This window comes from Diospyros lotus, chromosome 1 (genome assembly GCF_014633365.1).
Source record: "Diospyros lotus cultivar Yz01 chromosome 1, ASM1463336v1, whole genome shotgun sequence".
Lineage (NCBI taxonomy): Eukaryota > Viridiplantae > Streptophyta > Magnoliopsida > Ericales > Ebenaceae > Diospyros > Diospyros lotus.
The window spans coordinates 14859220-14876377 of NC_068338.1; the positions used below are offsets into that span (position 1 = coordinate 14859220).

The 17158-nt window shown below is 38.3% G+C and overlaps 2 protein-coding genes across 3 annotated transcripts in view; one reads left to right on the forward strand and one right to left on the reverse strand.

The window, feature by feature from the left end:
• The first annotated feature begins 2303 nt into the window (after positions 1-2303).
• LOC127790420 (uncharacterized) overlaps positions 2304-17158 on the forward strand; it is a 131863-nt gene continuing 117008 nt past the window's right edge. For both annotated transcript variants that reach the window (XM_052319941.1, XM_052319947.1), the window contains exon 1: positions 2304-3270. The gene's annotated coding sequence lies outside the window, so the exon portion shown is untranslated. The remainder of the gene's footprint in view (positions 3271-17158) is intronic.
• On the reverse strand, positions 12507-13040 carry LOC127804292 (uncharacterized). Its single transcript, XM_052341178.1, has one exon. It carries the CDS (start codon positions 13038-13040, stop codon positions 12507-12509), a length of 534 nt encoding a protein of 177 aa, XP_052197138.1.

The window sequence follows — 17158 nt, forward strand, 5'->3', positions numbered from 1 at the left end:
TAATAAGCTTTTTCGAATCATATTAATCCTTTATTAATTCAATTTCACTGCCAGATTTCTAAACAGATATCAACGAAATAAATAAGCATTAAATTCTTTGAAAACCTCTAATCTTGGAAGGGAATTTGACTCACTAAGCTTCATTGATTGTCACACATAAGCTAATCATCTTTCGATCTCATAGTCAAGTATGTGATTTATATTACCTATGAATCTAATTTATAACAATCATTTAGTCAATTATACATAAATTATTAAATCACTAAAAAGTGACCAATCTTTTAAAACATTAAGCACAACACTATAAAATTCTCATGCAAATAATGATGAAGTTTTAAATTAAACTAAACAAATAATCACATAATTTCAAATTTAAAATTCCTCTAAAGCCTAGCTAAAACAAATTAGCTAGATATTATTAAAATAAAAATAAACACTGAAAATTTAATGGAAAAAAAGGAACTCCCTGTCCAGATCTGTTTTAGATCTGGTCACAATTATTGTTGCAGTGAGTGAAAATTTAATGGAAAAAAGAAGAGCTCCCTGCCCAGATCTGTTTCAAATCTGGGTCACAATTATTAATGCTGTGCGTGAGGCTGCTGCTCTTCCGGATCTTTAGTGCACCGCACATCTCTCCCTTAATTCCTTTCTCTTTTGTCCGCCGCCCACGAGCCCTCCAATTCCATCCCTTTTCCTCCTCCTTTATTATATATATATATATATTATATATATATATATGAAGTTATGCACAGCCGTAACTCATCCCACTTTTACTTATAATAATATATTATTATATTTAAAGTGCAAACTTACTCGACATTCATTCACGTCACTTAATATAATGTATAATATAATATATATCTAAATAATATAACATAATATATGATATTTAATATATTATTAATTATATTATAATATTAGTTATATATAATATTTAGTTATTTTTATTTATATTGTAATATTAATTTTAAAATTAACTTTATAATTTATTTTTTTTCTTTTTTCTTTTTTTTATACTAAAATTTTCAAATTTATTTCTTTTACTGGATTCCTACAAAACAAGATTAAAATAATGTAAAATCCATATAAACACACATTTATGTAAGAAAATTAGCACAAAATTAAGATAAAAATTATATAAAAATACATATATAATTAAACACTATCAATGATCAGCTTCAAACTTATATTTTTTATATGCGCTCCAACAAATAGTTTAAAGAATTATGAGGACTCAGTGAACTTGGATAGAAGTTGATTGTGATGAAAAAAAATATAGTATACCTATTAGTTTATAAGCTTGTGGTTTTGGCATTAACTCTTTCGGTTGCTATTGCTATAGTTGAATAATGATTTTCTACAATGAATATTGTGAAGAATCGATTACGTAGTAGGATTGGAGACTAATAAATGAATGATAATTTAATTGTATATGTTGAAAATAATGTATTTAATAAAATTGATAATGAGATCATTATATGACGTTATCAAAATATGAAAAGTTGCAAACAACAATTGTAAAAAAAATTTACATTTTAATGTTATCATTATTGTCTTATTTTAAAAATTATATTCTTATATTAAAATTTATCCTTATTGAATGAAAATCTTAGCTCCTCCCCTAGAAAGATCCTCTTAATAGGTAAAAGAGTTTGGCCATTATCTAGAAATTAATTTGTCCTTATTGCTATATAACTGTGAATTTAAAAAGTCGCACCTTAAACACATAATTCGTTAAATTAGTGAATCGAGTTGGTTAACTGTACTTACACCATTAAGAGGATATTAGTACTTACACCATTAAGAGGATATTAAATTATCATTAAGTGTTAAGGGTTGATAAAAATATCATTAAATAGTTAATAATATTTTAGTGACATATTAATTATGAGAACTGTTCTCATTGATTGATTAATGTTTATATAATATTATTTGTGTAATAATTACACATGTATTATATTATATTAAAAGAATTAATAAAGTTAAGAATTATTTAATTAATTTTAAAAAATCAAAAGATGTAATGAGAATTATAGAATTGGAGATTGATCGGAGGTGGGTGCGCATGTGTATAATATATATATATGTGTGATATTATATTATATATTATATATTATTGAAAAAGAAAGGAAAAGCTTTAATTCAAAAATCAAAAAGCAATTGAAGTGGGGGACAATGAAGAGAGGGCGGCAGAAGGGGCAACCATGCGCCTGGAGAGGAGGACAGATCGAAAGGAAGGATTGAAATTGGGAGGCGATATGAAGCTGCCGTGCATTGTTAACATAATATATATATTATATTATGTATTTATATAAACGAAGAAAAGAAGGCAGCTGGCAGGCAGCGTGCGTGTTGGACGCACATGGGTGGTCTCCTCCGCTCTTTCTCTCTCCTCCCCGATTCCTAATTTCAGTGAGCGCGTGGGACGCACATGGGGAGCGATCATCATCTCCCTCTCTCTCTCTCTCTCTCTCTTCCCCATTTTTCCTCTCTGACGTGTGCTGGGCGTGCGTTCTTCTTCCTTTGGAAATTCCAGCGCCCTCTCTGTCAGTCTTCTTCCTTCTTTTGTTCTGTCCGTTGCATTCACCGAATATATATGGGATATATTTATTATGCAGCAGCAAGGTGCACGGCTCCCTCTCCTTCTCTCGGCTTAATATATATTGGGTATATATATTTGAAGGAGGGTACAGTGTGCCGGCAGCAAATTGGAGCAGATCCGATTTTTTTCCTTGGTTGATTCGATCTTTTGGTGAGGAGAAAGAAATCTGATTGCAAGGAGTTGAAGTCGCTGGACATCCCATGGACGGATAGAAGCTCCTAGTCAGAAATATTTACAGATGGGAGAATGGACAACGATGCGCAAATCTGGCGACGGCGTTCGTCGTGGTTGTTGCAAGAGACCGACACGGGCAGCCTAATACAGTATCTCCGATGCGGCAAGAGATGCTGGCAGCCATGAGTGGGTTGTTGCCGACGGCCTGTGGCGGTCGTGGTTCGTCCTCTGGGGGGTTCCCAACAGTCGCTACGGCAAGGGTTATCATTGGAATAGCAGTTGGGGTTTCCGACGAGTTCTCAATGGGTGTCCAACAAGAGTCATCGGTGGCGGATGTACAGTTGCAACCCCTTTGTGATATCCCAATATGGGTCTATTGGATGGATAGTCTTTTTGGAGGAACAATTCCAACTCTCATTCACCTTCGTTAAGACCGAGATGGTCTTAGCACGGATCCAACGGAAGGGTCCAAAGCGGCCTATGGGTAGATTGAGGTATTATTTATCATTTTCTGCAATTCTATTATGTATGATTTTGTTTTATATGCATATGGCTACTATCAATGTGTCATGCAAGAAGTGATTTGCTTTTGCTGTTTGTTTATTATGGTTTTTGAAAAAAATTAAAAATTGATTTGTCTTCTTGTATTTGCCGTTAAGTGTTTGCATGTGTCTCTTGCTGGTTGTGGCAGGGTGCCATCATAAGCCATAGTTACAATCATGGCCATTGGCAGAATTTGAATATCAAGTATGCCCCAACAAGTTTAGCGCCCTAGGTAGGATCCAAGTTTTGTCGCTTTTACTCGCCGAGAACTCGAGCTCCAAAAAAAAATAGATAACGAAAGACATTCGAATGTCGATCAGGCTACACGTTTAAAATCTCAAAATTGTTGCAAAAACATGATGAGATCATGTGAGCAAATTTATATAAAATCCATTATTTTTAGTAAATACTCTAAAATCCCGAATTCACCACAAAATTCGTTTATTCCACATATATAACACAAATTAGGATAATTCGCTCACAAGACCCATAAACATCAAAAGTCTTCTCACAACTTATCAACCGCGTCCATCATCAACCTTTTCTTCATTATTGTTTTCCCTTTATTAGAACTTGAGCCATCTGTATGGTTACTGATAAGGGGTGAGTGCTAAGACTCAGTAAAAGCAATATATAAAATAACAAATCATAGTTCATGAAAAACATATAATGAATCATGCATGTAGATCTGTCCACTTCATCCATCTCGAACTCTTGGTGACCCCATATGATTTTTCTTGGGACCCTAACACAAGCTTTGTCCAGTCAAAAATTCATAGTATCATGCCTATACACTCCCTTGTCATTATATGCAAGTCATGACTGTATAATTTACACAAAAACATATTAACCCTTACAGAATTAGTTTCTGAAGCCTTGATAGCCTCATTTTGAAATATTTCTCCATAGTGTGGAAATCACTGAGTACTCAAAATTCCTCTAACAAAAATTAAACATAATAAAATAAAAAAATATTATTAAAATTAACTTTTATCTAATATCGGATATTTTGTACTTACTTTGTTGTTTAAGCTCACACTAACTATTCCTATTTTCTTCCAATCTCTCTCTCTCTCTCTCAAACTCAATTTTCCCCATTGTCTCGATCTCTCTCATTTCTTCCGATCTCCCAATCTCTCGTATTTATAGGGAGTTTATAAGGCAGCTAGTATAATTATAATCTAATCCCCACCCAAATTTCATCATTTCCCACTAACTATTCTTTTGCTAAATTAACTCTATCATTGCCCACTCACTCTTTTTCTCTCTTAATTATTCTGTCCACTAACTCTATCATTGCCTATGAACTCTTTTTTTCTCTTAATTATTCTGCCTGCTAACTCTATCATTTCCCACTAACTCATCTTTTCTGTTAATTATTTTGTCCACTAACTTTTATCATTTCCATTTAATTATTCTACCACTATTCTTTTAGCAGAATTTCAGCCACTTAATCTTCTAGTGACAGACAACCCACTAAATCTGCATACTAAGCCCATATGGCAACGTGGAATTGGTAGCAAAACCATCTAATGTGAGAGGTGAGAATGCTCTCTGTGTAGTGGCGTATGGAGATAGTGGATTCCATCAGCGAGCGTTTATCTCCATATAACATTATACAAAGAGTATTTCCACATCTCAAATCAGATGGTTCCGCTCAACGGTAAATCTCCGACACCAATACACAAGACAACTCTGTCACTAACTAGATACACAATCGAGAACTAGCAACAGATCATTTATGGATAACTAATTCCATGCTACCACTAGAAGATTAAGTGGCTGAAATTATGCTAAAAGAATAATGGTAGAATAATTAAATGGGAAATGATAAGAGTTAATAGGTAGAATAATTAAGAGAAAAGAAAAGTTAGTGGGTAATGATAGAGTTAGTGGGCAGAATAATTATGAGAAAAGAAGAGTTAGTGGGCAAAGATAGTGTTAGTGAACAGAATAATTAAGAGAAAAAAAGAGTTAGTAGGCAATGATATAGTTAATTTAGCAAAAGAAAAGTTAGTGGGTAATAAAGAAATTTGGGTGAGGATTAGATTATAATTATACTAGCTGTCCTATAATTCCCTATAAATACGAGAGATTAAGAGATTGAAAAAAGGAAATAGATTGGGAAAATGGGGAAAATTGAGTTTAAGAGAGAGAGATAGAGATTGGAAGAAAGGAGGTGTCGACGTTCAGAATTGGTCGACCGTGATTCGTTGGTCCGCACTGATAAAATGAACAAGGAAGACGAGAAAGGAAAAGATACAGCGTATCAGTAGGTTAGCAAGGAAAATCATACATTGGCTCTAGAAAGAGCTTACTGATATATGAGGAGGAGATGTCATCCTGTGCACATGCATCATGCGTCTGCAAGTGATGTGACTAAATATCCGGCACTGGCGGAGGTACCCCAATGGCGGCATGGTGCCGATGAGACCTTCATTAATAAGGATGGGATCCGTCATTAATGAGGATGAGATCTGCCATAAATGAGGATGAGATTTAAGTTGGGCGTACGAATATCCAGAGACGGCTGCAATGATGTTGCTTGTAGGCTGGTATAAGGCCAGGATGGGAATGGCATGGATCAAGAAGTGGCTCAAGAGGATAGAGCCAGATTGGGCTTGAACGGCCTGTTTAGAATAACACCCGTTCCGTCGCTGTTCTTTGGTTATTTTGCGGTTTCCTTATCATGCGAGCTGAATAATTTAGTCAGCGAGCTGGTAGGCTTGCTGGGAGCGCACTTGGCTAGATTAGCAAACTGGAAACGTCACTCGGAGCTCGCTAGAAATATCGCTGAGAGCTCATTTAAAGTCTTCTTAGCTCGCGATCTGAGATTGGGTTTTAGCGATGTGTGAGCTTGCTCCGATGAACTTGACTTTGGGCCCACGCCTTAGGCGATTGGGCCGGCTTGCTGGGCCTTAGATGATTGGACCTGCTTGCTAGGCCGAGTCCAACCCCTAAGGAGTAACCCAGGAAATACCCATAACAGGAGGAATAGCTAGTGTGAGCTTAAATAGCAAGATAAGTACAAAACATTCGAAATTAGATGAAAGTTAATTTTAGTAATATTTTATTTTAACTTGTTATATTTATTTTTTGTTAAAGGAATTTTGAAGAGTAATTAGTGATTTCAACGCTGTGGAGAAATATTTTAAAAGGAGACTACCAAAGCATCATAAACTAATTTTGTAAGGGTTAATATGTTTTTTGTGCAATTTATACTGTCATAACTTGCATATGATGACAGAGGAGTGTCTAGGCATGAGACTATAGATTTTTGATCGAACAAAACTCGTGTTAAGGTCTTAGGAAAAATCATATGGGGTCATCAAGAGTTCGAGATGAATGAGGTGGGCAGGCCTAGGCCTGTATGCATGATTCATTTCATGTTTTTCTATGATTGTCATGCATTATGATTTTCTAATTTACATATTATCTTTACTGAGTCTTAGAACTCATCCCTTATCACTAACCATACAAATGACTTGAGTTCTAGTAAAGGAAAAGTAGTAATGGAGGAAAGGTTGCCGATGGACGCTATTCATGAGCTTTGAGAGGACTTTTGATATTTATGGGTCTTATGAGTGAATTATTCTGGTTTGTATTATATGTGTGTAGAACAAATGAATCTTGTGATAAAATTGGAATTTTGACTATTTATTGAAAAATAATAGATTTTATGTAAATTTGATCTCATGATCTCATTATGTTTCTGTAATAGTTATGAGATTTCAAGTGTCTAGCCTGACCAAGATTTGAGTGCCCTCCAATGCCTATTTTCTCTTGGAGCTCGAGTTCTCTGCAAGCAAAGGCGGTGAAACTTAGATCCCACCTAGGGTGCTCAAACTTGTTAGGGCATAGTCGACCTTCAAATTCGACCAGTGACCGTGGTTGTAATCGTGAGTTATGGTAACACTCTGGATGTGGGTACAAAAAACCCTAGTTGTTGTCACCTCTGGTAACTCTTGCCGTCACAACTGTCTGGGACTATCAGAGAACAAATGTCACAGGGCTTGCCCTCTTTACTCAACTAACGGGCCTCGTGATGGCCCCAAGCCTGCTGACTTAGGCTCAGCTAACAACCTTCCGGGGTTGACAACGTAAACACGAAAGCACGTACAAAGGAATATGGGAAAAACTCCCAACTCTATATTCAAACCCTCGAATACAAAGAATATGACTTGGGCTAGCTCCCTCTCTAAGTTAGTTACAAGATCACCCATCTATACATATATATATAGCTGACTAGACTCGGCAGTGTGTGCGCCTCGGGGACATGCGCCCGAAATCCTTGTGTGGGTCATGTGCCTCGTAGACATGCACCCAGATATGCTGGGGGTGGGTCGCGTCTCGGGGATAGACCCCACAAACAAGGAATACATCCGCGCCTCACACCTTCCTTGTTTGAGGGGTTTGTCCTCGAGGCGTGACCCACCCCCAGCATATCTGGGTGCATGTCCACGAGGTGCACAACCCACACTAGGATTTGGGGCGCATGTTGTAATACCCTGAGAGCCTAAGGTCAGGTTCAAGAAGGAACTCTAGAGAAGTTAGTATATATATCGAGGATAGTAAGGAAAGAAACAACACCAGCTGGATACTTTTTGGCCTAAATGTGGATAAAAAACTCACGGGTTAAGCGTGCTTGAGTTAGGGTAGTTTAAGAATGGGTGACCCTTGGGAGGTTCACGTTGGTCCATCAGGATAAGTTGATCTGGTCCTTCATATCGCTCGTGTGGGATGTTACAGGTGGTATCAGAGCCGACCCTTGGAGTAGTCGAATGGCGCTAGGGCGCAAAAGCCTGAACAAGAAGCGGCTCCTAGCAGGCTTTTAGAATGACAGCCCCTGAAAATCTAAGACCAGTTGTAAGGTCACATGACAAGGATGTCATGTGCTTAAAGGGGGGGGGAATGTAATACCCCAAGAGTTCAATGTCAGGTCCAAGAAGGGAGTCTACAGAAGCTAGTATATATATCAAGGATAGTAAGGAATGAAACAATACCAGCTGAATACCTTTTAGGCTGTGAATGTGGATAAAGAATTCTCGAGTTAAGTATGCTTGAAATAGAGTAGTTCAAGGATGGGTGACCCCTAGGAAGTTCACGTAGACCCATCAGGGTAAGTTGATCTGGTCCTTCCTATCGCTCGATGTAGGATGTTACACATGTCCCTGAGGCGCACACACAGCCGAGTCTAATCAGCTATATATATGTATAGATGAGCGATCTTGTAACTAGTTTAGAGGGGGAGCTAACCCAAACCATATTCTTTGTATTCGAGAGTTTGAATATAGAGTCGAGAGTTTTTCCCGTATTTCTTTGTGCGTGCTTTCGTGTTTGCGTTGTGAATTTTGGAGAGTTGTTAGCTGAGCCTAAGTCAGTAAATTTAGGGCCATCACGAGGCCCGTTGGTTGAGTGAAGAAGGCGAGCCCCATGACAACAAACCACAATCGTCACGAGCTACCTGCTACAATACGCTATCGGCCCCCGAAAACTCTTGCCACACCGGAGACACTGTTCATTGACTATCCATATTGATCTCTTGCAACGGCCACAATGAATACCTTTGTCGGATCGAATCTGTCTGTTGCCATCCATCCTTTCGGTCTGCATTCTTCGGATTAATTTATGATGGCAAGAAGCACGCTATCTGTAACCTTCCATTAAAGCTTTTCCAAGAAGCTTATGCTGACAACACTCCAACCCTATCATCTTTCATTCTCTAAAATATATATATCACATATATATGCATGCAAAAGGGGAATGGAAGCCGAGAGAATAAAACTGCGGGAAAGCTGTTCGGCGCACCTGGAAGAATATAAAAAGAAGAAGAAGAAGAAGACGCACAGGAGGAGTAGAGGGCTGAATCACGAGAGAAAGGGGGGCTGTGCTCCCTTTGTTAATTATAATAATCTAATATATATTTAATATATATATATCTCTGCAGCTACAATAGTGGAGAACAATTCTCCAGGCCATGCCCCTTTCTGTATCAGTTTCACATCTCTAGCGCATGGTTGCGCCTTCTGCCACCCTGTCTTCATTGTCTCCCACTTCAATTGCTTTTTGATTTTTGAATCGAAGGCTTTTCCTTCCCTTTTTAATAATATACAATATATATATATATATATATTATACACCAGCAGACGGCACGGTGAAACAATCTCCAATTCTTTAGTTTCCATTACATCTTTTGATTTTTTAAAATTAATTAAATAATTATTTATTTTATTAATTCTTTTAATATAATATAATACATGTATTACTATTATATATATAATATTATATAAGAACAATTCTTATTATTAAAATATTATTAACTCTTTAATAATATTTTTATTAATCATAAATATTTAATAATAATTTAATTTTTAGTCCTCGTCAAACGCCTTTTGCCCATCTCAAGCCAGCACAAAGACGATCTGCATCGCTTGCCATACAACGCTTCATATGGTGCCATGCCAATGCTACTTTGATAGCTGTTATTATATGAGAACTCCACAAATGGCAGTTACTCATCCCAACTTCCTCCAAATTCCTGGTTCACCCGTTCTATCTGGCCGTCTGTCTGGGGGTTATATGCAGTACTAAAATTCAATCTCGTTCCCAATTCCTCTTGTAAACACGTCCAGAATCTCGACAAAAATTTTGAATCTCTATCAGACACAATGCTGACTGGTGTCCCGTGCAGCCGCACAATCTCCTGGACATAAATTCGCGACAGCTCTTGCGCACCTTGACTAGTTCGAACAGGTATAAAATGAGCCGACTTTGTTAACTTGTCGACCACAACCCATATCGAGTCTTTCTTCCTTGCTGTTCTAGGCAATCCCACGATGAAATTCATAGAGATGTGTTCCCACTTCTATTCTAGAATCTCCAACGGTCACAACAATCCCGTTGGTCGCTGATGCTCAATCTTAATACGCTGGCATGCGTCACACTTGGCTACGTACTAAGCCACACTCCGCTTCATTCCAGGCCACCAATAAACTTCTCTCAAGTCCTTATACATTTTGGTTGCCCCTGGATGAACAGTGTACTTTGATTGATGCGCTTCATCTAGAATCCTTTGCCTTAATTCTTCATTATTAGGAACATAAATTCGTCCATTCATCCTCAAGATTTCACCCCTATACTCAAAACCTATCTTCATTGGCTACTGGCGTATCTCCTCCCACGAACCTGGCTGAATTTGCAGACTAGCCACCATGGACATTCCGTTCCCAGGCACTACACCCACCGTTAGGCTACTGAACACTTCTATCAACTGCCATTCCCGTATCATCATCCCGGCCGTGACTACAAGATCCCTATGACTAAGGGCATCCGCCACAACATTCGCTCGCCCTGGATGATAATGGATGGTGCAATCGTAGTCCTTCAAGAACTCCATCCATCGACACTGTCTCATGTTCAGCTCCTTTTGGGAGAAGATATATTTTAGGTTTTTATGATTGGTATATATCTCAAATTTCATACCATACAAATAATGTTGCCAAATCTTCAGGGCATGGATAACTATAGCCAGTTCCAAATTATGGACAGGGTAGTTCTTCTCATGAGGTCGTAATTGACGCTACCCATAAGCAATCACTTTACCATGCTGCATCAACACACAGCTTAATCCCAATCTTGAAGCATCACTGTAGACCACAAATCCCCCAGAACCCTCAGGTAGGATCAAAATCGGACCTGTGGTTAACCTCTTCTTAAGTTCCTCAAAACTTTGCTCACACTTGCCATCCCATATGAATTTCACATTCTTTTGAGTCAAACGAGTCAGTGGCAGAGCAATTTTTGAAAATCCTTCAACGAATTGTCGATAGTATCCCGCTAGTCCCAAAAAACTTCTCACCTCGAACACTGACCTCAATCGGTGCCAGTTCTTAATAGCTTCTATCTTGGATGGATCCACTGATACACCGTCACCCGAAATTACATGGCCAAGGAACGTCACTTCTCTCAGCCAGAAGCTACATTTGGAAAATTTGGCATACAACCTTTCGTTACGCAACTTTTCTAACACCATCCTAAAATGCTCACAGTGCTCTGCCTCACTAGCTGAGTACACCAAGATATCATCGATAAAAACGATCACAAACTGGTCTAGAAATGGTTTAAACACTCTATTCATGAGATCCATAAATGTTGCAGGTGCATTGGTTAACCCGAACGGCATCACCAAAAATTTGAAGTGTCCATATCGACATCGAAACGCCGTCTTGGGTATATCCTCACTTCTAACTTTCAGTTGGTAGTACCCCGAGCGCAGATCAATTTTTGAGAATATTCTGGCGACTTTCAATTGATCAAATAACTCTCCAATTCTGGGCAATGGGTACTTATTTTTCACTATCACTTTATTGAGTGCTCGAAAATCTATACACAATCGCAAACTGCCATCTTTCTTCTTTACAAACAAAACAAGAGCTTCCCATGGAGAGATACTTGGTCGAATAAATCCTTTATCCACCAAATCTTGAAGTTGTGCTTTAAGCTCCCTCAACTTAGCCGGGGCCATTCAATAAGTGGGTATAGAAATTGGTTTTGTTCCCGACAACAGTTCAATGGCAAACTCCACTTCTCGATCTGGAGGCAGTTCTGACAAGTCTTCTGGAAAAACATCCAAGAACTCTCTCACTACTTCTACATCCTCCGGCTTCTTTTTTGACTTATCGTCTACCACCACATGAGCTATAAATCCATATGCTCTATTTTCCAACCATTTGCACGCTTTCAAGGTTAATACAAATTTTAACTGCCTACCAAATTGTAGTCCCTTAAATTTCACCACCTTTCCCCCCGGACATCCCAATTCCACTGTCTTTCCCAAATAGTTCATACTGGCGCAATATCGAGAAGGAAAATCCATACCTAGGATGAGGTCAAAATCATGCATCTCCATAAGCATCAGATTTATCTTAAATTTCTTGTCCTCAATATCCACATCACAATCTCGGACTATTAAATTAGTCTCCATAGTCTCCCCAATTGGAGACTAAATACTAACTCCATGCCCTATTATTCAGGGTTCAAGGCCCAAACTCCTAGCAGACTCATTTGTTATGAATGAATAAATAGCACCAGGGTCCAACAATGCATGCATAGGAGTAGTGTGGATGAAAAGCGTACCTTCCACCACGCTCGGGTCGATCTCCGCCTCCGCCTTTGTCAGGTGAAACACTCAAGCTGGTTGTGGACCCAATTTTCCTTCTGGCTTCTTCCTTTGGTCAGATTTGCCTCGTTGGGGGCAGTTCCATGAATAGTGTCCCCGCTGTTTACAAGCATAGCATGTCACCTCCTTTTGGGGCGCTTCCTCAATCTTCAATGTTTTCTTCGAAGGGCAGTCTCTCGTAAAATGTCCAGTTTCACCACAAACAAAGCAACCTACTCCTTTGCTTTTGATCCCACACTTAGTGCCGGCATGTCTTTTTTGGCACTTTTTGCAATACCTTTCCCTTTTAAATTTTGCTCCATCCGACTTCTTGAATTGGACTGTTGGAGGGTTTGTTGATTTGTCTTTGCTCTCTACTTCCCTTTTCGAATCACCGCAGAGTTTCAGTTCCCCTTGAGCCATCATGTTCCTCCTAACGATAATGGCCTTCTCAACTGCATCCTCAAATGTGCGAATGTTCCATGCATAAAGAACTTGTTTAACTTCTTTTCTAAGTCCTTGGAAAAACTTCTGGGCTTTCTCAAAATCGTCAGTGGTGTACATGGGCACATATTTTATCAACTTGGAAAACTTAGCTTCGTACTGTACCACGAACATATAATTTGTCTGAGTCAACTTCAAGAACTCTTGCTTTTTCACTTCTCTCCAGTACTCGGGAAAGTACTTATCATTAAAAGCAGTCTTAAACTATTCCCAAGTAATAGGTGTTACCCGCACCTCCCCATTTTCTCGAGCAGTATTTCGAGTCCTTAAGACTCCTGACATAGACCTCCAGCAAATAGCTGCCTCTTCTTCTAACATAAATGTTGCACATCTTACCTAATGCTCTTCAGGGCATTCTAAGTGTTCCAGCAGCTTTTCTGTTTACTCCATCCAATATTCTCCCACGCTTGGGTCCACCTCCGGGTTACCCTTAAAACTTGGTGGATATAAATCCCGATACATCTTTAGCTAATTAATCATAAGGGTTTCTGATCTGTTCATTGAATTCATCATCATTTCAACGAACCTTTCAAATGACTTGTCGCCACTTGGCAGCCCTGAGCCGCTTCCTTCTGGGATGTCTCGAGATGACGACTAGGCCTGACCCCTCCTTCTGTTAAGTCATTATTCACGATTCATCTGCACAATGGCACAAGCGACATTCATTTTCTACTGCACCATAACCACACATACATACATAACACAAGTTTTGAACAATGCCATACAAGATGAAATTTTTCAACGTTGCTTATTTATTTATATAAACAAGATCCAGGTTTATAAGAGAGCTTTCCTCTTTACAAAAGGATTCAAAGAGAGGAAAGGCCTATAATCACCCTGAACCAAATCCACATGAAGACAAAATACATCATATTTCCCCCAGCCTCATAAAACCCAACTCTCTGAGCTCACCAGTCACCTACCATAACTTAGGCCCTACCCATGGCCTCCATATCGCAACCCTCGCCACTAGGCCCATCTATCTCATAGCTACTCTGAGGCCTGCCTGGGATAATCCCGTCTCGAAGTTTCAAACTGACTGGGTCGTTGTAGTAGATTCCAATCTGGGTCTCGGACTCCTCTGAGGGTTCCTCATAAGGGGCTTCAGGAGAATCTACCTCTCTTCCAATGTTTTCTTTAGAGTCATCTATGGTTTAGTTACTACCCACCCTCTCTTCATCCGGTCCCACATGTCCGTCTCTCGGATCATCTCCACGAACAAGGCAAAGTTTTGAGACACTCGTGGCTGCCTAGCAATCCTCTTCGCGTACCGCCTCCATTTTCCATGGAGTAACTCCTTCACATAATGCACCTTTATCTATCCCAATAAACCATGAGGCAAGGCCGTGCCCGGGGTCTCAACTATCACATCCTCCACCCTATTGAGGTAACGCTGGATGGACTCACCGGGTCTCATAACTGATAGGGCCAAAGTCCATTGGGCCTTCAGCCTACAAATGTAATCTTGCACCAGCCAAATCGAGCGAAATAGGCATCGTCCCTCCATACCTACGTACAAAACACCACACCATAGACATTAACCCAATGACATCACCACCACAACAATCATATCAGCATAGCTATAATGCCCAGGAATCATGAAATCCCATCTCAAACTAAAACCATCATCTGATACCAAACTATAACGCCCTACTTCCACTTACGGGTGTTACTCATGAATAATCAACTAACTATTCACTCGCTAAAGCAAAAATGAAGAGATTGACTATGTTTCAATGAGAAACAACCTAGGTGGGAACTAGGTTTTGCCCTCCCTTCGCTCCACTCAAGGCTCTGGGAAAATATCGAAACAACCCCGCGAAAATAAAACCCGAAACCTCATAAAGTGTCACCCCTTCTCAAGCCCTTAATGACGAGTCAATGATGACTTCCCAGGATTCGACAAAATAAGAAAACCATATTCACTTCATTTAACTATAGCATAAGGCCTTAATTATAAGAAAATAATTTTCTTTGCCCCAACTATTAACCCATTTTTCTCACTTCCAAATCCTTTAGAAAATATTTGGATTAATATTTCTTTGGAAAATTTTTTAATAAAATTTTCTTTATCAAATCTCCATTAATTTTCCTTTTTATTTATTTCAAAAATACCTCAAATTTCCAACCCTTAAGAAGAAAATTTTTGAAATTCAAACATCAATCTTCCTCATCCATTTTCCAAAACTCAAGGAAAATACACCTTTATTTTATTTCTAAATTATAGGAATTTTCTCAAAATGCCTCAAAATCTACATTAATTTAATAAATATTTTGGAGGCTCAAATCTATATTTATTTATTTATTTATCCTTTTTTTTAAACATGCATTTTTTTTCCAGAATTTACAGTGGCATAATTTAAAATAAGTAAATAAATAAAAATAAAAAAGATAAACAGTAGCAAGGGGCAGCGACAGCACCAGCCGCGCCCCAACGCGCGGGCCCCACGCGCAGGCCTCCTGCCGCTCGTGTGCTGGCCTCCTGTCGCGCGCCTGTTGTGTGCTAGTCGTGCCTAGACGCGTCCCAGTCGACATCCACCCAAAAAATTTATATATATATATATATATATTTTTTTTCCTTTTAAACCCAAAATTTTCAAAATACTTAGATACCTCAAATACCTTCCAAAACATCCAAGTTTTTCTCTATCCATCCACATTAAGCATACATACATAAAAGCTAAATAAATACATCCATTCACAAGACAAACATACACTAACACACACACACTTTTCTTGCTCCATCTCCTTCAACCTTCCAAAACTTTCTTTCCTTTAGAAGATTCCCCAACTACAAAAAGGTCAAAAGACCTTATGAGCCATTGCTCAGTAAGGGTGCTATGCAAAAGTAAATGTAACATGAGCAAAAACATGTAATGCAAATGCAATGCAATAAATAGGTAGTCCTCCATGCCCTTATAACCTCCATGGGTTAAGGCACCAACCAACCCCTCTCACATCACTAGTTCTCCATATAGCCATATGTACACTAGAACACAAATCATGCAAAACAATTACAAATGCAAGCAAATCCCATCACTTGGGGTCATCCCTTATCTCTATTTCCTTGAAACTTGAAGTCCTCACTTACCAAGACTCTCTTTGGGTTCAAGCCACCTTAGAAGAAAATAAACATTACTTTAGCTCATAAACAAAATAAAGACTACTACATGAGAGGAAAAAAAGGCTTAAGCTTACTTCTTGCTTGCCTTTCTTCTTCCTTCTCCTAATCTTCTTCTTCCTTTCTTTCAATCTCTTCACATGTGGGAAAACTTTGGACTAAAATCTTATCTCCCTATTTATAGAGATTTCCTACTCCATCCATGCCAAAACTCAAGATTCCATCTTAGCCCTTGGTTTTTCTTTGATTTAAGAGACTCAATCTCAACCCTCAAATACAAGCACAATCCTTGTGCCTTTGATAAACCCAATCCTAGCCTTTGATTTTTAAAGTAACCAATCTCTACTCTCTAGAAAAACACAATCCAAGAGACTTAGGATTTTTTAATCTCATCCCTTGGTTTCCCTTAGAGGTTAAATCCTCACATTCCATTATATTTCTCCTTGAAATTATCCTACCTATGTGGCAATCCATGCCATTGGTAGGCTTAAATCCCAACCATTGGATTCCAACAATTTACAAGATTTAATTTCCACCATTGGATCAAGGCTCCTATTCCCATAATTACCTAATTTTCACAATTAATAAATATTGACTAATTTCAAGATTGACTATTTTCCAACATTTCTCCTTTAATTTAAATCCCCTAGATTTTCAAGCATTTAATGGATACTAATATCTATTTATTTTTTATTTAATTTAAATCACCCTTGAAAGACACAATCTATTTTAATTTGCATTTATTTTAATCCACCATTTTCTTACATAAATGCATGACTAATTTTTTATTTAATAAAGAATTTCTTTAGTTCACACCATGATGACTCTCATTTAATGCTTGAGAGACTATTTTCCTTTTCTTTTTGAATTACTTTTAATCTCACTCTTGCTTTACAAGATCATGCCAAGGGCCCCACTTACACTTAATCCAACTAATTTCTTATTCCCATATTTCAATTAAATCCCTTTCATGAGATCTTGCCAAGTGTCACCAATCTACCCTACTTGGCTTCCATTTTAATTCCTAATTATTCATATATTTTCCCATGCATTTAAA

What these genes read in the sequence shown, in the direction of transcription:
- LOC127804292 (XM_052341178.1), bottom strand. Translation starts at nt 13,040, where the DNA reads ATGTACACCACTGACGATTTTGAGAAAGCCCAGAAGTTTTTCCAAGGA.